Source organism: Symsagittifera roscoffensis, chromosome 2 (assembly GCF_963678635.1).
Source record: "Symsagittifera roscoffensis chromosome 2, txSymRosc1.1, whole genome shotgun sequence".
Taxonomy (NCBI): Eukaryota; Metazoa; Xenacoelomorpha; order Acoela; family Convolutidae; genus Symsagittifera; species Symsagittifera roscoffensis.
The window spans coordinates 68,093,036-68,114,752 of NC_087063.1; the positions used below are offsets into that span (position 1 = coordinate 68,093,036).

The 21,717-nt window shown below is 36.0% G+C and overlaps 1 protein-coding gene across 2 annotated transcripts; it reads right to left on the reverse strand.

Moving 5' to 3' along the window:
• Positions 1 to 10,859: 10,859 nt before the first annotated feature.
• LOC134840267 (glutamate--cysteine ligase regulatory subunit-like) lies at positions 10,860 to 20,506 on the reverse strand. 2 transcript variants are annotated; one of them, XM_063856013.1, is made up of 8 exons: positions 19,905 to 20,506; positions 19,126 to 19,191; positions 18,951 to 19,035; positions 18,544 to 18,600; positions 18,102 to 18,302; positions 14,470 to 14,630; positions 11,916 to 12,107; positions 10,860 to 11,655 (listed from the first exon to the last, which is right to left on the reverse strand). In XM_063856013.1, exons 1-8 carry the CDS (start codon positions 20,055 to 20,057, stop codon positions 11,539 to 11,541), a joined length of 1,032 nt encoding a protein of 343 aa, XP_063712083.1. In that variant the 5' UTR covers positions 20,058 to 20,506; the 3' UTR covers positions 10,860 to 11,538. The 2 variants fall into 2 exon arrangements, with proteins under 2 accessions (XP_063712083.1, XP_063712082.1); XM_063856012.1 differs by having other exon boundaries at positions 18,099 to 18,302.
• Between the last annotated feature and the right edge of the window lie 1,211 nt (positions 20,507 to 21,717).

Below are 21,717 nucleotides of genomic sequence, written 5' to 3' on the forward strand. Positions count from 1 at the left end.
GTTAGTATTGTTGCGTTATTGTGTTGCAGTGCTGCTAACTTAACCTTTAAACCATGCATCACATTTACGCAAGTGATTTAAACCTGTCAAAACCGATTTAGCTAATTTCTCATCACTGTTTCAATCTACTGTTAGAAGTAGATTAGTTAGATCCGTTTAAATTTTGTTCCAAATTTTTCTAACTAGGATCTATGTAGAAAGTTTTTACATGGCGCAATCTATTGAATTGAACCTACGAGAATTAAACTTTTTTTGGACGACAAATGAAAAATCTCACGACTGGGAAAAATGGGCAGAAAAGTTTCATTTTACTATCATAGCAAAAAATCCATGGGAATTGGCGACGTTATCAAGCGTAGTAGATCAGATCCAACCCCAAACCCTGGCCCACAACAACATCGAGTTAGACAAGCGAGATACACACAGCACTGCTAAACAACTATATCGAAGAAATAAAACGATAGAAGCAAGAAGAAAATAACAAAATGAATGGGTTCACAGCTCTAATTAGCACTGGGAAAAAGGGAAAAAATGCTTCCTAGAGGAAAATCTCCAAAAAATCTTTAACGTCAACTTTGCAGGATCTAGGATGAGTTAAAAGCAACTGTGCTACGGAAAAAATCGCACTTATGACAATTTAAACCTTTAGGACTTCAAATGGACAATGAAACACTGAACGATTTTTGTAGGAAACTCTGAGAAACCTACCGAAAAACTGCAGCATGGGTGAACTGGAAGCAGAACTCATAAACGATATTTTTCAAATCTAGGAAAGAAAAACTTACAACTTCCCTCCCCTGAACCAATTGAAACAGTAAAATCTGTCATACACAGACCAACAGCATTGCTAGGCAAAAACCCCAATAATTCAATAAGATGACCTACCGAAGAAATCATCCTAAACACACAAGAACATGAAATCAAAAAACTCAAATTAATAATTTTTTCTTTCATAATTACAATAATAGGTAGATCAAAAGTTTCAGAGTGTATACCAGATTTATCGACAATATAAGACCTATACAAGTCTAGGATAAACGAGTTCCAATTCATATGTTACCTGAGAAGTTAAATCATGTGCCGTTCGATAGTTAAAAGACTGACAGAGAAAAACAAAAACAAGATGTTCAAAAAGTTTATTCGTTGGCCCTTTTGTCCAAACAGCAAAACGAGATGGTTTCATGAAATTAGCACTAATGTCAATTTAATTAAGCAAACAAAAATTGTTACCAAATTCCCAGAAGTTTCGAGCTGATAGATAATGTAGCTTTGAAAATCAGTGAAAAAAAATTCTGGTTCCTTTGTATGACCTTTAATATGCTTGTATGGCCTTTAATAAGTAAATGGGAAAAGTTCCTAATAGCCATTGTTATCAAAACGACCTGTTGATTGCGACGGTAGGTGTTAGAAAGTTGGTAGAAGGGTGTTACAAACAATCGAAAACTTGGCCCTCAAAAAACAAATGCACTATCTTAACCCATGAAATTGATGGGTTCGGTTTCAAAATACATTATAAAGGAGCAAAGCTTTTATGCACCAAGCAGATGCAATCAAAAATTTGAATAAACCGAAGTGCATAAGGAAATCAGATCTTTGATGGGATTCAGAAATCAATTTACAAATTTATTCCAAACTTTGCAATAATATCATCCCAATTGGAAATCTGATGCCAACAAAACAAACATTTTTAAGGACACAAAGATGTTTTTGAACAAATATAATTACAAATCATACAGAACGCAAAAGTACTTTGGAACAAGTAAAATTTTAAATCTCTAAGACTATAACGAATCATTGTTTTGACGCTAGTAAATAAACTAGAGTCAAGTGCGACGCATCACACTTGGAATAGGGATCTTCAATTTAGCAAAACTACAATACCGTGGGGAAAACAGTAAATTTTGCTTGTATAACTGAACTACAGCACAAATAAATTTGATTTGTTTGGCTTTCTAGTCACTAGATCATTTCAAAAACCAACTATTAGGATCACTGTTTAAAACTTCTGTTGGAGCCCTTTGAGATGAAAGGTACGACGCAAACACAACTAAACCAAGACTAATATGATGCGAAAAACCTAATATCGGAAAAATTTTCCGTCAAATAAATGCTAAAAAAAATTAGGGCTTTGTCGAGTACCTTTCTCGCTTTTCAACAAATGTTTCCATACTAATCTCAGAAGATGATTTCAATCGATATTACGAGCTTTCGCTTAGTTTTTAACAAGATCATGAGAAAGTGCGAACCAAATAGTTAGAAAAACCTTTCAATTGAAAAAAAAAATTAGTGTTAACGAACGCAAACAAGCAAAGTAGTACCTCTCTCAAAATTTGCACAGCAGAAAAGAGCTATATACGGCTGACTGTAAAATAGTTGGCTTTTCAAACAATTTCAATTTCTCACAAAATGAACAGGTCAATGTCATCGGTTTTGGATTCAACCGATCTATAGGCAGGTCATAATCAAACCCCTTTTAAACATCCCCGATACCCCGTCTACTGAAGAAACAAAAATTTAATCAAAACTGAAATATTTTCTCATCGACCGGAAATATTTGATAAACAATTTATGGCTTCGTTAACAGAGATTTGTCTTAAGCCAAAAAATTCAAAAAGCAATCATTATTAACCGCACGCAAGAGATTGCCCAATTGGGGAACTATAATAAAAACGATTTTGATAAATTAGAAGGAAAAATGGGTTGTCTTATAACTTACAGGAAATAGGTAAATTTCTATAAAAGGCTAGTTATTCCGACGTTAGCCAGTTACTCAAAACACCGATGAAGCACACCTGGGCTAATTTTTCATGAAAAGCCCCTCAGTATGTGTCAAAGATATTTTGCGAGATTCATGTTCATGGAGAAAACTCATAGTGTTCGTGAAAGCCGTTCAACCAGATTCATAGCATGAAAACCGGATTCATAGAGTGCGTGACACGCAGTAACAAGTTAAAACCAATATTAGCTATACTTGGAAAATTCTTATCCGCAGTAAAACTTAATGAAGATATGGAACTCAATTTTGCGGGACCCTTACTTATTTACTGGGGAGCAAAACGTTGTGCTTGTGCACTCATATCGATCGTTTTTTTTTAAATGTATGTCAGCCCAGACTACAAATAGCACCTTAGCAAAAATTGAGCTCCCTTTTTTACAATTTTACATAGCGTGCGTGACATTCCGAGAAAATCAATACAGATCAGAATTCAAGATTTAGCGACAAAGTGTTAAAGAAAGCTTTTTTGGAAAGAATTTAAAATTGTTATGAATATTGGATCAATAAGGGAAAGAAGAGCGGGTTTAGTGCAACGTCTCATGCGAATTATCAGAGAGAGACTTTTAGTAGTGGCCCAAAAACATAGTTAAAACTGTCAAAAAGAGAAGATTTAAAACGACTAAACAATATCAAAAAGCAATCGCTCATCTGTCTTTGAAGCCCATTTTGGCAGGAGTTCTGACAGAGTTTAGTTAAAACTCATTAAAAACAAAAATCAAATAAAGATTAGATTATGCTATGCTTAAATAGAAAGAAAAGCGGATAAATAGAGCTAGAAGGGTAAATTAAGATGCCCCTGATCATATAAAAACGCCATACTGGTTGGCTCACAGAGATCATAGGATGAATTTACGAACGCTCCAAAATTCATCCCCAGATACGCTGGCAACCCAGTGAAAGTCTTCAAAATTTCAAAAAGTTCAGCCCTGGGACTATTTAAGCCGCTAAAAAATCTACCGCCCAGAAGACATCAAATAAAAGTTGTGCCGTGAGAAGGCAAGTCATTCCGAAAAAGAAAGGCCAACTGATACAATTCTACGCCATAAATATTCCGAGAATGGCTTCCAAAAAGTAGCTTTCAAAAACTGACCAAACAGACACATCTCCCAAAATGAAGAGACCAAATACGATGCACTTGATGTTCTGAGGAGGAACGCAGCGATGTGTAGTTCTTTTACTAACGAGAAAAAGAAGCTCGCGACACCAGCAAAGAGAAAACTTTGAACAAAACGTAGATTATTTCTATCCTGAGTTCACCAACAATACAAGATTCCCCAACATCATCTCAGACCTCGATTCAGACAAATTTTAGTAATCTCCAAGTTTTAAATTAAATTTAGGAGTATTTTAAAACTTCCAATTATCACCGAGCAGGAAAGAAGAACCACAGAAGCTAGGGAATCCTAGTCCCACAATCACTTCCGGTAGTACTGATAAATCTACTGAATGAACAATACTGCAAGGCAAGTATGATTGATTCTTTTTTCTGGGGTACAATTTACTCCTAGTGCCGATTTGTGCTTTGTTTGCTTAGATTTTTTCAAAATTTCCTGCTCCGCCTTTTTTTGATCCAGACCTCCTGTCAAAGAAATCATAGAGAGCAGTACTCCGTTTGACATTTAAATTGAATGCAGGTTTTGCAATTCTGATATGCTAAAATTTGGTCTGCGTGCTGCTGAACTTATCTTTGAAAAAAGTGGGAGCTTTAATACATTGCTGTTATAATTGATTAGAGCACATTTCCAGTTGATAAATCATTTCAATCGACAGAAATTCACAATCGATCCAATATTTGAGTGATTTGACAGTTGAGGTGTACATGGCGAAGCTCTGTTAAATTAACAGTCGCTATTGCAAGCCACTAAAAACTATTTGAAGAGATAGTTAGGCTTAGTTTATATGTATCTCCAAAGCAAAAGAAAGCTGGTATCCAAATTTAGTTTGAAAAGCAAGAAAGCACGTAGTCGAACTCTAATAGCCACTTCATAAAAATGCTTTGTTCGTCTCACGCATTCCTCATCATGGTTCAGATTTTTGGAAAAGCATAGTAGATTCGAGAAAAAAAACGATTTTATATAGAAAATGGGGTCTTACCTCGCTTATGAAGCAGTTCAGTGTTTTTTACAACTGACTATTTTAAAACAATTAATAATCTGTCATTTCTCTACGCTTTCTATACTGAAACGTTGACCTACCGTAAGTGAAAATCAAAATCAAACAAAGTAAGTCATTAGAACTGGATGTTAATTTATGAAAGTAGAACCAGAAATTGACAAGAAGCTCCACTGAACAAAGCAGATCTCACTTTCCTGGTGACTAAAATGACTGGAAAGGCAACGAATGATACTCTTTGCTGACTGAACGCGGATATTAATTAATGTGAAATACCTCTGTAAACTTACAATTAATTTTGTCAAAACGATATAACCATTAAGTATGAAAAATAAATCCATGAAAATATAAGGCCATCTAAAATAGGTATGGAACTGTAAAATAGCCACTAAAGATGTCTGAACCTGTTTCTTCTTGAACGAAAACGTTGCTTACACGGAAGTCATTATTGCAAAAACGAATGCAAGGAGTAACTTAAAATAGATATGCTACGGATTTTTTAAAAATGTTTCTTTAAAAAATTGGAATTGCTATTTTTATTTTAAGATTCCAATCGATAAGGCAACACTTATCTGAAAACAAAAAACTCTACGCATTTTGTTATTATCTGCCATAATCTCATTTATTTTTTTCTATTCACGATACTTTTTTTCTCATATGCATTGTTTGTTAAACATTTGCCAAAATCTTATCAATTTGTTTGTTAAACATTTGCCAAAATCTTATCAATTTTTGTTTTTATCTATATGCGCTGGAGAAGTCCAAGCAATCACGAATGAGATTTTCAAATATTGTATACTTTCTGATAGAATCAGATGAGTTTATGCCTTATGTTTCTAGATTTATAGATAGTTTGGGTCTTTTCTGTTATACGGACCAAAATAATTAGACTGATTAATTAAGCTTAAGTTTTGGTTAAAATCCAACATTTGTTACTGCTGATATGAATTTTAACTTTCGATCAATTTTTGAAAGTAGCAAAACTATCACAGTTTTTGAGCCGTATAAGACAAAAATCAAATTTGATTATTTTGAAAAACTGAGACTGATTTAGGTGGGGATTTCTTGCTGGTTGATCAAAATTCACCTCGACCGAGCAGTGTGGATGACTTCGTTGCGGCATTCGTGCAAGACTGGGATGGCAAGTTTTTCAACTACAAGAGTATTAAGCACAAACTTGTTTTCCTTCGAATTTATCCAAAATTCTTCAAAATTATCAAGAATTGAATTGTAAGAAAGTTTTGAAAAGTTAACGTTGATTTAGATTCAGATCTGCAGAAAGAAAGAAATCTGATCCATTTATTGGCGCTTAAAAAAGAGGACTTCGATACAGCAGGGGACTTCAGGTTCCCAAACGAGAATGGAGAGGAACAAAAACGAGGTGGAATGCCTTATTATCAACCCAATTCAAACTGGATCAGGTTAGGCCTGCGCGTTAAAGGAAGATATGACGATGGTAATGATGACTGGCTGATGATGAATGGGAACCCGCGTGAATGGGCTGTAGGTTTCCATGGAAGCGACCAGGATGGCACAAGAGCAATTGCCCAATCTAGGATTTTTCTGACCTCTGGAAAAGGACAAGTACACGAAATGAGAGAGGATATAAATGAATTGAGTGACCAAAGAGGGCAACCATGTGGAAAAGGCGCCTATTTTGGGGCTAAAATTCAAATCAGCGAAGGAGGATACGCAAATTATGCACCCAGTTATCACAAATGCATCCTTCAGGTTTCCACATTTCAAATTGAGTGCAATTTCCAGTGCTTTTATTTATGATATTTGGTTGAGTACAGTGACAATTAGAATGAAAAATACATGAGTACAACTTTTAAATGAAAACAAATACTTCATCTTTTAGGTGAGAATAAAACCTGAAAAAACACGAATTCCGACTACCAAGCCCGACTTCCGCATAGTCAACGAGCCTGAATATATTCGACCTTATGGGATATGTCTCAAAATGAGGAACGAAAAGGTTGTTGACCCAGATAATTATGCACGGTCGAATACAAGGAACTTGAGGCCTGCAACAGCCTCTATAAGCAACGCATATTCAAACAACTTGCGATTTTCCAGGACAAACACTTTGCCGTCATTCCAAAGCGGCGGCACCAACAACAGCAACAACGATGGCTGCAGAATTCTCTGATTGATAACTGTTAATCACATCAGTAGTGTATATTCTTTGTAAATAAAAAATATTATCAAGGAGGAAAAAATTATTCGTTCCTTATGATGACAGAAGCAAATCAAACCAATAGCTTTAAAAGAAGGGAGAAGGAGAATTAAGCCATCTGCGTTTCTCAGGTGATAATGTATCCTTTCGATTTCTTGCTCATATAAATTGAAAGCTCAGAAACACAAATTGTTTTGCTTCAGTTTGAAAAGTTTTGTGCGGGGTATTGCAAGTTTGCAAGAAAAACATTGTACTTAAGAATAAGCCTCAAAAACGTATGACGCAGTGAGGGTCAACATTCGAACAATTTTCTGTAGACAGTAGATAAGAAAACTTACCTCTGGTGAAAATATTATTGAACACTTACGCTTGGATCACAAATGACCTGGAATATTTATCTCCTGGCGAAAATGATGGAATGCTATCTAAAGTATGTTTGTCAAAATCTCAAGAAACTGGAAAAATAAGGCGAAACGCGAAGCGCGTTACAAGACCAAAAGTCCAGTTCCGCATCTCACTTCATCTTTCAGTTGTTCAATATCGAGCCATTTTTACTAAACTTCCATTCTTTCTGTAAAGCACTCCATTCTTTTAATTGCATCGATCAATCAGGCATTTTCATTTATATCGAGTTGTTAGCGCCAAGAGGCCTTAGAGATTTTCACTGACTTTTTTATCTAAATTTGAAGTTCGCCCATCCTCAAAGTTCATAAATTCATAAAGAGCATTTTTGCAGAGTCCCGTTTTTTTGGAAAATTTAATTTTGGCAGTGCTAAAACATTGAGATTAGATAATACGCCGTTTCAAACGAACTGTCAAAAAAAGCGTCAATTTTGCGAAGTTTTTTTTTTGCAAAAAAAACATGATAAAGCTGCTTTTTAATGGACTTTTGTATCAATATCAGAGTTCTTTCAACTGGTTAACCAACATCCGCCTGGATAATTGTAGCACAAAGGTTTATAGAATACCTATAATCCAGTAAGATCTTACAAAGTACCAGGTAATGCTTTGCTTAACGCAAACTCAAATTTCCAAGGGCTGCAAAATGTTTTCAGTGTATTGTTTTATCCCCTGGTGTTTTTTATCTCAACATTAATTGACCAATGTACTGTATGATTAAATACAGTATGACTAAAGTATACTGTATTTTTAGCAAGCAAAAAGTTAACATCCTTTGCATATTTTAACCGAAGCAAAAAAAAACAGTGTACTTGGTAGAACGTGTTTTTAGTTGTTTCAGAGCAATTGTGGAATTTAGCCTAAGGAACAGGGCATAAAAAAGTTCAGTCTTGATAATTGTTGTTTTTTGAACATTTCTTTGTCTTTCAAAAAAAATTTTAAAAACATTTTGATCAAACTAAGTAAAACATGGATTTTTCAGGTAAAAACTGAAAGGTTCTTTGTTGATACCTTAAATATTCAACTCAAACCTGATGCCAAAAAAAAAAAAACTTAATTATGTTTTAACCCTAATTGTATCAAACCCCAAAATTAAAAATCGAAAACTAGTGATTCTTAAGTTTTTTTTTAGCCGCGCATAATTTGTTTTTGAACAAATCGTTTAACATGGAAGAGCTGGTTAAGTTAGACTAGAACAGCCTCGAATGCCCCGTGACAAAGTGAATCTCACGAAAGATATCTTTGTTATACTTTGAACAGATTGTACGCTTACTAATAAATGACTAAGTGCATAAGGCAACAAGGACAGCAGGTTACTACTGTGCAAGTAGCACAGAATGTTCCTACCAGTCTATGAGAAAAATCAATTTTTGTCGTTTTTTTCTGCAAAGAGTGACAAAAAAATCTGAACAAAACAAGAGCTTAAGCATTTTCTAGAGTCATACTAAAATTGGCTATGTGGTAAACAGTTTTTTTATAGAAAAATGACTAGAAAAACAACAAAATTTCAAAGATTCCCATATTGTCGTTAAAAACTCCAAGAAATAACTTTACTCGAGTAACTAAGTTTTTACGGTTAAACTTAAATAACCTCTTGTGAGCCCGCTCGCTCACCTAATTAGATCGGAATTGGACCAAAAGTCAAACATTGCAAACCGTTTTTTCCCGAAACTAAGAATTTTCTTCGAAACTTTTTAATGTCGTTCGAATTACGACCGAAAGGATTTTAGAATAATATATCACTCCGCCTGTTCCAATGAGTATTTTTGGTACTTGATGTTGCGTGGAAACATACACTTAAACACCAGAATACAAAGTTAGTCCGCATTTTTCAAAACAAAAACGAAGGACCCTTCCCTTATGTGGAAATCGTTCTGTATTTCGGCTCAACGATCACTATAAAGCTGTTCACATCAGTTATTATCGTTGATGCTTATGAAGTACTTGTTATTTTATAGCAGGTGAGAAAAAAAGGTCCGATGATTTACAATGATCAGTTTTGAGAGCATTAAAAATAAGCTAGTGATGCCGAGCAGTTTCGCTGCTTAGCGCAATCTAGCCACTTTTTATCCCGATGCGAGTTGAAAGCGTTGAACCAATATTTGAAACTGACTCATGATTTGAATGTTATTAGCTAAGATTAAGCACAAACTTAACGCTCGCTGAAGGTTGCGGGCTTTGGTTTTTTTTTCATTCAATCACTCGCATAGTCCCTAAATTTTTGGCGCATTGATTGGAATTAAAACATTAAAAATAACCGCCTAAATGAAGTTATAAGCCAATTAATATGCCCCAATGCCAATTTTTATCACAATCAAACATTATGCGCACTTAAATTTCTCAATTAAACAGCCACCGTTTATGAGCAACAGAAAATTGAGCCGACAAGCAGGGGCTTCAACCTGTTCAGTTTTATTTTTTTGTGCAGGTTGAGACACTTGAGTTAATCAATAATGTGCATGCAGCGTGCTAAGCGCTAGTAACTTAAGCTGCCGTCTAAAGTGAGCGGTGGGTCGGACACGGAGAAAGATCAGCCAGATATTTGCATTGATTCAGCCGACTTCAGAGACGATGTGTATGAACGAAAAATTTTAAAGAGTTATTAGGCATTCAGCTCCAAATGAACGGAACTTGAAGCACAACAAAAAAAATTGAAAAAACTCATTTAAAAAATACGAATGAGACATTTTAGGGTTGTTCGGCTGAAAATGGATGCTGTAAAAAACTTTAAAAGGGGGGCCCTTTGGGTAGTGAGGGGGTCTAATCCTTGATTAGATGGGCGTCGGCTCGCCCTTAAATCCTCCCCTGCTTAAGTTTGTATGAAAAAAAAGTGCGCATTAACGATTCTCATTTGCTTGTTTTCATTACTTGATTTAGTGCTCGATTCGAATAAATTAAATGCTCCTCTTTATGCTCAATTTGTTATCTGAATCTTAATTTTTTGTACCGTTAGCCCAATAAGAAGTCTCAATTTAGCTCTGCTTTCAATTTCCTTTGAGATGGGTGAAGTTTCAGCCAAAGACATTCAGAGAGACCCTACGGTTGAATTGTCCGTGCTATACGAAACCTATTCCTCAACTTAATTAGAGAAAACGTTACCCAACTTCTATTTGTAAGATTGAAATTGTTACCCACCCTTTTTTGTGGAAATAGTTATCTGAAGAAAACGAGGCCATTCATGTTAGCAAAACAAGATAAAGCCAAGTACCCGGTTATTGTATATTGCATGAACATATTTTTGGTACACAAAAACATAGTACGTTTTTACTTCCATTCCTCAAGAAGGCAGGTGAGTAGAGATGTCAGTCGATGCTTCTTCGAAAACTAGCCACTCTTGATTGCTATAGAAAAATGACCCTTTTGTAACTCTTTCCAGTTTGCTACGATGTAAAAACAGTTTAAACAATTTTTATTTGCAGAAAATAAAACAATTTATTTTCACATTGGAAAAGCAAGAAAACCAATTACAGAATTCAGGGTAGCTGAAAATTAACAGTCATATTTCTACGTACGATAGATGACCAATTTAATTATTCGCGCTCGGGAAAATAAAAATCGTCGTGTTTTTCGACGGAAAAAGGCAAAGCTCAGTGCTTTCCATAGATTTTGGGCAAACAACGGTTCATAAAACTAGAAAACTTTTACTTTCGAACAATCTATATATATATATATATATACACTCAATTTATAGTTTTTTCGATGATTATCAAATTTAACAATGAAGAAAAGGCAATCAATACAGAACTTTTTCCTGGTTGAGCAGCTTCGACACCAAATATCGCGACATTTATCCCATTCAGCCAGTAAAAATGAACATTCAAGCCAGAAATCTTCGAAAAGATCGGAGGATATCACAAACTATAAGTTAAATGTCGCGACAGCATTTATCTACACTTCAAAAACAGTTTGTGTGTTTCAGTAGTATCATTTTTTTCACAACGTAGAAAACCTTCACAGAGATATTTGTAATGCAGCTTCTACCATTTCTTCACATAATTTTGGATCGGAACAGAATATTTACTGCAATGTTAAGCTCATATTTTAAAACCTCATAAGCTTCATTGCCTGTACGCTATTGTGGACTGAAGTTGTAGCCTTGTGTGTTCCTGATAAGTTTCACAATGTATCCTTTGGTGTGGATAATACCCCTGCATTTGACCAGACCCGAATATCGAAGCACCCAGCCAACCTTGAGAAATAAACAATAATTAAGCTGGAAAACGTTTGCAAAACTTACAGCTCGAACGACGCTGACTTGCCTTGAAATGTGTAATGCTAAAAAAATTTCAGAACTTGAGCCTTTTTAAGAACCTTAGTATGATTTACTAGCAAGACTGCATCACAAAATGAAAAAAAGTAGTTATCAGAGTGTGGAACTATCATTTGTGCCGATTTGATCTAAGTTAACAAATTACAGATTACACAAAATGTTGAAACAAAATCTGTCACCTGCCACCCGACCAGATCCTTGTGGTGAGATAGGTGGCTGGAGAGTATCTCGTGCATCTCCTGTCCACTCAGTATCTCGCGGGGGTCATTGTGGGTCAACAGTTGGATGTCTCTCTCGTTACAGAGGGCCACCAGGTCTTCCGGAGGAGAGCAGCACACGTCCATGTTGATCTGGTCCAACGAGGGCTTTTCCTAGATAAAACATCATGCACAACATTAGATGATGTTGCAACATTTTCACAGAGGCACTTAGAAACAAGGCAAAACAAAACTTTTACATAGTGGTTCTATTAGTTGAAAATTGTTTTCACAGAGGCTTTTAATGGGAGCTCAAAATGCATTATTTCACTCTATTTTAACAACAAGGCCAGACACAAAAAAAAAAACGTTGACAACAGTCGATTGCAATGCAAGCAGCACAGAATTAGGATCAAGCGTACAATCTCCCTCTTTAGGTGACCAACCGTAAAATGTCCTCCCCATATTAGCATATTAATTTTGAAAATTAGTTTTGTATATAGTATGCCTTTCGAACAAACGCATAAATGAAATTAGCTTTTGCAATTTTATTTAGGATTGTGTTTACTTGCTGTTATACATTAAATTAATGAATTATCAATCAATGAATTATTCTAGTTAAAACTCTTAATTTAGTTTAAATCTAGACTAAACTCAAAAATAATTCCTGGAAAACTCAGATCCCCCTTAATCGGATTGGGGCATAACGTACGGTTGATCCCAAATTTATTCGACGTCGCGAATTTTTTTGAACTAAAACTAAAATATGGCGAGAAAGTTTTTTTTTCAAATTTTGATTTTTTTTTGGTTGTTCTGTTTTTTTTTGTTTTTGAGATGAGATTGTATTCGTTAATGGCGCATAACGACTAAGTAGGAATAGCTAAAATATGAAGAAAGTAACAAGAATTAGATTCGAAATTCAGATCTGAAAAAAAATTTGTCTGAAACGTTTTTGAAATTCTCGAAACAAAATCTTAGCACCCAAATTATTATTTACCATTGCCTTTAGTGAAACTGATGCAAAAATTCACAGTTTAATCCAGAGCTGAAGCTGCAGCTTTGCAAACACAATCGAGAACGCGGCAAAGATTCGTTAGTTTTAAAAAGCATTTAACATAAATTTTGCATATAATAATTTGGAAAGTAACAAGACTGCTCGTATCAAGGCAAAGCCCTGAAAGTTCCGACGGCCTTTTAAGGTCTATGGAGCAGTAATAACAAGAAAAAAATAAATTTAATCATAAAGCAAAATGAAAAAAAAACAAAATTTGAAGTATAAAATACTAAGAGATAGATTTCGCTCCTAGTAACAAAGCAATTATTGCAAATAAGCTTGCTTCAACCAAATTGGAACGATTTCTAAGACGATTAAATCTCCGCTAACGCGTTAATAGCGCGAAATATATCGCGCGTTAATTGACCCAAATTGGCCAAAATGGCAATCTTTAAACCCCCATAACTTTACGAAAAATGATCACAGGTGGAATATCTTTTCAAATTTAAGCTTAAGGCAAAAATAACTTTTGAATGATATTGAAAAATTCCATCAAAAATGGCTCGCTAAAAAGTCGAAAAAAACCACCCCGAGCACAAATATTCCGTTACTTAAATATTCTGGAACAACAAACTTAAAGCAACCAGACAAACTTTGCATACAATTAATTTGAAACTGAAACAACCAAATTTTTTATAAGCTAGGCCTTTCAAAAATTTCGCTGGTAAACTTGGAGTTGGAAAGTTTCCGAAAAGTGATTTATATTATTGTACTGTTGCAACAAAAAGCTATTTTTGTTTAAAATTGTGAATTGAAAAAGCAGAGCTGTGTTACCTCATTAAAAATCTAATGTCAAAGGACATGGTATTTTTGTGCCAATGAAGCCGGCCTCCTGATTGAAAAAGTGATCAAAGAACCAGCGAGACAATTTTGCGCATTCAAGAGTTCAACCTGTTTCACCAAAAGCAGCACAATCATTAGCAAAATTAGACTTACTTGGAAAACAAGTTGCTTCGTACTATCATATCACACTACGCTCCGTTTTTGTAAATTGTGGATGAAATTAAGCTTGTGTAAACATCTCGGCAATGCAATTCCTTGTCGTTTTTTATGCTCCCCATATGATATAACCACTAAATAACATCCCATCTGTTTTCACCCTCAATAGGGCAGTACCACACCCCCCCCCCCCCCCCAAAAAAAAAAGGTTGCTCAACAGTGCCAAAAAATGATGGTTTTCGGCACTATTGACAATATTATTTTTCAGCACTGTTATTTTTGGCAGTGAGAACGCCCCTCTAGGTGTAGTACAACAAGGCCAAAGGAAAACAGTGCCGAAAAATCAAACGTTCAACAGTGCCGAAAAACATCAGTTTCGGCACTGATGAACACTTTTTCCGTTTCGACAATGTTGTGCTTCGGCACTGTTGAACCCCCCGCCCAATAATAACCCCGCTTGCAATTGAATATCATTTAAAACCCGATAACTAACATTGAAGTAAAACATTTGATCCGTCCTCCGGCAAAAATAAGTCAAATTACCGTCTGAGCGTGATCATGTAGGTCTCTGAGTGACGCCGCATTGAGGTCGGACAGACCAAGAGTCCAGGATATGAACACGTCACCCGCTCCTCCTCTCGAACTGCGACTTCTGCTAGTATTGCTGGTCTCGGAATTCACTACTTCTTCCGAGTGATTCACATCTAAATGAGACAACAACATGTAAGGCTGACAAAGTAGGTGACAGGATAAATTATCGTTCCGGCCACTGAAAGTGGTGAGGAATTTTATATTCTATTCGGTCGTGTTTTAAATTTTTGTTTGAAATGAAAATCAGGTAACTCAATTAATCATCGGAATGATTCGAGTGATATCAAATTCAAGCCCATTCAATCGCGATTCGAACAATAATAAGAACCTTTGAGCATTAGTCTCATTTCGAGCGAGTAAAGCGAGCGAGGTCGCATAGTAGGTTCATAATAGTCTGAATCTTAGTCTAAAACCAGAAAAATTTTGCTTTACCTGGCAAAACTAATTTTCGAAATTTTTTCAGAGAACGTTTTCAGAAAAAAATTTGATTTTTTTTTAAATTTTCTTTTCATTTTTCGAGGAAAATTGTTGCCAAATATGGTGTCAGGACAAAAGATACCATACCAAAAGCTCCCATGACAAAAGATCCCTTGTATAAAAATCGCCCATACCATAAAATCCCATGCCAATTAAAAAGATCCCATGAATTATGAACAAAAATCATGATCAAAGTGTAAGCAGAAATAAATCTAGAGTAATGATACCTCAATTAGGTTTGCGCTATTTAAAAACAATGAAAATTTAACATAACTTAATTTAAACTGGACTCATTTTTGGGATTAACATAGTGCCAACATGTGTTTAATTTAGTGTTAATATGGCATTGAATTAGAACAACTTAATTGAAAATGTATACACTCTGCATTCATTATCTCCCTCTTTAACTCATTGATAAGTCAAAAATGAATTCTTTTACTTGGGGAACCTCACAAAAAGGCCAAACTCTGATTATTCTTGATGGCCATGAATTTCAAAAGGAACGCGATACGAAGACAACGACACACTGGCGCTGCAGCAAATGGAGATCGTATAAATGCCCGAAAACTTTAATCACTTCTGGGAGCGATATAATCTCACAGAGCAACGAGCATAGTCATGAGCTCAACGCAGGACGCTCAGAAGCTCGGCAACTAGTTCAACAAATGAAGGAGACAGTTAGGAGTCAATTAAATCCAGTAAACAGCCAGATAATCGCAGCTAGTTTGCAATTGGTGCAGGACGAAAAAGCAACCCAACTGTCTTTGCCCTCCCGGTCGGCGCTAACGCGAACTTTAAACAGAAATAAACAAACAACATCCCTGCCCACTATTGCCACAGATGACCGCCATTTCGAAACACCCGATCGTTTTAAGCAATTTTGCCTTTTTGATAGCGGAAAACAAGATACGGAACGCATATTAATTTTTGGCGACCTTGAGAACCTCAAAGCACTTAAATTGTACAACAAAACCTGGCTTGTAGACGGTACTTTCAAAATTTGCCCCAGTCAGTTTTACCAGCTGTACACTGTACACATCCAGATTGGCGGGTTTTATCCACCTTGCGTCTACGCTCTGCTTCGCAATAAGCGCTTATCAACCTATAACAAATTCCTATCCGCACTCAAATCGCTTATCGGTGACGTAACCCCGGAAAGAATTTTGATCGACTTTGAAATTGCGGCTCTGAGTGCTTTTACCTCTCATTACGAAACTGACATTAAGGGATGCTATTTTCACCTCTGTCAGAGCTTTATGCGAAAAATATCCGAATTGGGCCTTAAAAAGACGTACGAATCAAACAGCGAGCTAGTTTTAGCGCTGAATATGATTCCTGCGCTTAGTTTTGTTCCGGAGTCAAAAGTGGAAATCGTGTTTGACCTAGTCATTGAGGAAATATGCAGTGTGGCAACCAAACTGGATATTTCACAAAACGATCTCGAAAAATTAGACGAGCTCACTGCTTATTTCCAAAAAACGTACATTAGAGGGGATTTGTTTGGCCGAATAACACTTTTTCCTCTTTCTCTTTGGAACCATTATCAAAATGCTGTGTGTGGTCTAGCCCGAACCACAAATGCAGTTGAAGGGTGGCATCTTGGTGTAACCGCTTTGTTTCAAGGCAGCCATCCTTCAATACATACGTTTCTCGAAAAAATTCAACTGGATTCCTACAATCAAAAGTTCAACATTTTGAAGGCATCCAGCGGCATTATCAACTTATCCCGGAAAAAGTACTGTGATCTGAATGAAAAAGTTTAACAGATAACAAGTTCATACACAGACTCTAACTTATTGTCTTATATCCGTTCACTTGCCCATTTAACTTATTAAAATTTGTTATAGTTTTTGCCTAATTTTTCCTAAATTTAAAATTGTTTGATCAACTTTTTTATAGACGTCTCCTTGCACCCTCCTGGAGAACGCCGAAACGCAATACTACGACTCGCATTCGAAAATGCTGTCTCTAGCTATTTGATCCCAGAGCAATTGCTCTTATTTACGGGAGGCTAGATTGAGGGTAGGGGCCTGACGGCCCTTTGAGTATTGCGCCTAGCGAAAAAAAAGTTGATCAAATTTGAGAATTGACATTTTTTATCAAATAGAATGGCACGTGATTCGTAATGAAAATGATTTCAAAGCTTTAGAATTTTGCAAAAACTCAATTTCAATTTTGTACCGACTTGAATTGTCTGGAAAATCAGGCCATTTTTAGCAAAGTTGGTTTTGATTAATTGGAAATCCTTTTCAAGTTCATTTATAGTCTAAGCTGTTTTGAAGTTTGAGTTTCATTTTAAAGGCCAAGTGATTAGCAAGGTCATTTATGTTCGAAATTTGTGCAGCAAAATTTTTGCCGTTTCTTTGATTTTAACCGACGCTTTGTTTTTGCTTTGATCGATTAACCGCTTTATTTTCAATTCTCAGGTTCTTTGTTATTTTATTATGGTATCTTATGTCGTGGGCGATTTTAGAACGAGGTATCTTTTGGAATGGTATCTTATTGACTGGGATCTTCTCGTTTGGGATCTTAAGGTAAGGGATCTTTTGTCATGTAACCGCCAAATATACATGTTGCCAAGTCTCGAACTCGATCTGCGACCTAGAGATCTCACGCACTAACTACTCAGACGCGGACGCTTAATAAATCACAAACACCAGTTACAAATAAAGCAAAGAGCAGATGCTATTAAACTTCCAATGCTACAGGTCGTTGACTTTTAACAAGATCGTTGACTTTTGATGTTCATTTAGAAGCAGCACAAAAGATGCACTTTATAAAGGGCCACAAAAAGTGGCACTTTTATTTGCGACCTAGATTGAAAAAAAATTGCTTCGTACTGCCACACTAAGCTTCGCTTGAGTAATAGCTGTAATAACAGCACTACTGTGAAAATAGACTTTTTAAAATGAAAGCAGAGTAAAAAATGCAGCTTTTGAAAATTTAAATAAACAACTTTCATCGCTAATCTTTTCTAGGATGTCATTTGGCTAATTCCAAACTAAAAACTAAGCTGGCATCCTATTGATTCCTGGTTGCTTGACTGAAATTAAAATCGATAGTATCAGAACCTCAATCTCTGTAAAGCTTGGAATGTTACTAACCACCTGCTTCGTTAGAGACGCAGCACTGAGAGTGATGTGCTAGATCGTTGAACTGGTGTCGAAACACACTCTCTGCCGCCTCCCAAAATGGACCCACCGCTGGTCCCGATTGGCCCCCGTTGTAGGTCAAATTGGTTCCATGAGAACTTCCGGGCAAGGAGAGAATCAGGGTTTCCACGTGACCAGTTCCCAGTTTACTTCCAACTGAAAATTTTTCAAAGCGGACATCAAATAACTTTCCTTGTTAATTTTCCATTCATAACTAATTTTTAGAAAAAATTCATTGACTTTTTGCAACCGCAGTGATTTTATTTTAAATCCATTTTGCTCGCTCGTATTTGCCACGAAATTTTAAAATAGTCGGTTTAAAATCCATCCCTTAAAGTATGGCAATGTTTTGCCTGACAGTTATATAAGTTTGATTGGTCAAGAACATCGAACTCACCTATGTTTAAGGCTTCTTTCACACACTCTGCTCCAGCGCTCACTACAAAGAGCTTTACTGAAACAAATACTACCCTTTAAATATCGATACCACAAAGAATCTTCTAGCTGCTAGTTTCTAGAATAAATAGCTAATTTTTGATCATCTATACTGAAAAGAGTTCAACAGTTTATATTGCTGAAGGTTAAAACAATTTCTCCGCATCGAAACAAGATCTAAGCTTTTATACCAGGAGAAAGTTAGCATTAGTATAATATGACTCGAGTTAGTCCTTAGATTATCTAGTCCAGTACTAGCGATCACGATCACACATATCATCTTTTAACGTTTCTTATTCCTTGTTCGCACCAGCTTACTACACTGAAATTGGGGCTGTCATTTCAGCCTATGTCTTGATTAAGTCTCACCTGTGACCTTGAGGTTCTGTCTGTCCTCGGTTATTCCACTGACATTCGTGATCTGACTGTAGTCCATGTCCACTGCAGACAGGTGCTACAAAAGAAGAAATGGATTACAGATGTTCATTTAAGTACCCACATTTGAAAATCAGATAACTGAAAGGGAAGACATGAGAGCACTTACTTTAGTCTCATGTTTGTTGATTGAAGCCAGCCATTTACCCAGAGTTTTTGCGCACGTCAGTTTGATCTGCATAGAACAACCACACTTTATTGCAAATCCGGAACGAAAAATTAAAAAGAAAAAGAGGGTTACTCATCACAACAAAAAACTTATTATTTTTCGCCAGTTCTCTCAAAAATGCCCGAATTGTAAGAATGCCTGTAAAATCAACCCTTTTGTAAAAACCGCAGATTCTTATTTTCAGGAATGCAGTTTTCGGCTACTTTCGACTTTCGCTATTATACCCACAAACAGTAGCGGACTTAAGAGGGAGGGGGCGGACTCCCTCCCATTTCAGGGATTCGACGCCTTGACTACCCAACGGGTCCCCCTTTGGTACTATTTTAAGACATCCCATTTCGGCTGACCGACCTTAAAACTTTCTACAGGCGCCCTTAGCGCCAAATTATACTAAGCTGGAGGGGAGCGCGAGCCAAAACGCCTTTTTTGGCCTGTTTTTCAAAAAATTTGCCTGTGGCTGATTAAATTAGGGTCTTATAAAGATTTGCGAGAGCTCGGAAAATCAATTTGGTCGACAAAAACTTCGAAACCGGCCAACCCCTCAAAAAAATCCTAAATCTGCCCTGCCCACAAAAAATATGTTCCTCAGTTTTGTAGAATAAAGCCTGCAGATTGGCTAAAATCATGTAATTATGCGTCACAGACAAAAAGCCAATGCCAAATTTTAGAGGCAGAAGAAACAACCTCGAAAAAATATATCCCATTGAAAATTTAGATACCTCTTCTGTGACGGTTGGTGACCTTCTGTAGACAAATCCCCGGTTGATGATGTTACCAGTATGAAATAACAACGAACTTGCATTCGGAATTGCAGGCAACACTTCGTCCACACCTCTCGGGTCAATTTCGGCAACTATTGTTGAGCCGCTCATGATGAGGAGTTGATACGAATTCAATTCTATCACCTTTCTTTGTAAATTACAATCAGCTTCTGTAACAACTTGTAAATATTGCTTGTACTTTGACTCGGCTGCACAAAAAATAAAACTTCAACTAACAGCAATATTCGTGACCAGTTTTACAAAGTTATACTAAGTATGGTACTATCAAAGTAAGTTGGCCGTGCTAAAATTTACTCGTCTAGTTTGATCTAAAACGTCAATAGCTTTTCAAAACTAATCAGTCCAATCACGTGACACGAATAAAGTCAAGCAGCAAATGAAAACAATTTTGAACTCGCGGGCAAAGAGTCGTTAATCGTCCAGATCTGCTATTTCGCTTTCGTTACTGCACTGAAGGTAGAGGCGTTGAGTTGTTGCGAGGATGGCTTTGGTCTCTTTGTTGTTAAAACTCTGACGACTAAGTTAGACACGTTTCAAACTGTCTGAAAACACAGGTCATACTCAGGAACACATCAAGTAAAAGCTTCAAGAAATAAAAAAAGGCTTCAATTTAGAGAAAAACCTTTGTGAGTCATTTTCGAAAGAAACGTTACTTCCGCGAATTTCAGACCATATCAAAGAAACAAATTTTCTTTTGAACTTTTTTAAACAAATCGTATGATTACGGTATAAGAGGACCAGCATATGATATTCTAGTTTCATATTTATCAGAACGAAAACAGTTGGTAAGCATCAACAGAATCAAATTGCAAGGTCAAAAAAATAAAATACGGAGTTCCGCAAGGCTCAATTCTAGGACCCCTATTTTCATTCTGTTTAATGAAAATATACTAAAATTCAATGCAAACACAAATGTCTATCTCTATGCCGATGATGCAGCCATTAAAACTCACTGAAAAATCAATACTAATTAAAAACCATGAAAATGCATTGACAAAAGCAAAGGAATGGTTGGACGAAAGCAAACTGACTTTGAACTGAGATAAAACTAAAACACCCATTTAAAAAAACAACTACACATTTAAAATGAACAACAAAGACATAGGGCAAAAATCCGCTTTCAAATATCTGGGTTTGTATCTCTATAAAAAAACTGGAATTCATAGATCACATTGATATTGTTAATACTAAGCTTAATAAATTCTGTGGAATCATTTATCAACTGCGTAAGATTTAAAATAAACAGCAACTGAATCAGTTTTACCAAACATACGTTAAGCCTGTTGTTCAATATGGCGTGTTATTATACGGGTCGACTTCCAAATCAAACCTTAACAAGATTGATCTAACCATCAACAGATTGAATAGAGTCTTAGGTTTCAAAAGAGTTCGATTCAGTATATTAATTGCGGGAAAAAGGCAAATATATAATGTTGAAAAGCTTCATTTACACGAACGCTTAAAACTTCTCTGTAAAATTATTCGCGGTGAATGTGAATCTGTGACTCTCAGCAAAACAATCACATCTGACGAACTAATCAAATTACATCATAGTCATAAACGACTAAAGAAACTTGTGACCAACTCTGAAAAACACCATAAGTTTTCAATTGTTATTAGAACTCGAAAACTCTACAATTAGCTCATAAGTTTCTACAACTCCATAAATTTCTAGAGACGACAACAATAGGAAATGAAGAGTTAATTAATTAAGTATTCTAATTTTTCTCATAGAATCGGTTTTCTCCAA

Bases quoted from the DNA above. Each gene is read 5' to 3' on its own strand.
- LOC134840267 (XM_063856012.1), bottom strand. From the start codon at position 20,057: ATGAGCGGCTCAACAATAGTTGCCGAAATTGACCCGAGAGGTGTGGAC. The intron at 19,036-19,125 runs GTAAGTGCTCTC...CTTCTTTTGTAG, and splicing joins TCAACAAACATGAGACTAAA to CACCTGTCTGCAGTGGACAT. The intron at 11,656-11,915 runs GTGACAGATTTT...TTATTTCTCAAG, and splicing joins AGGATCTGGTCGGGTGGCAG to GTTGGCTGGGTGCTTCGATA.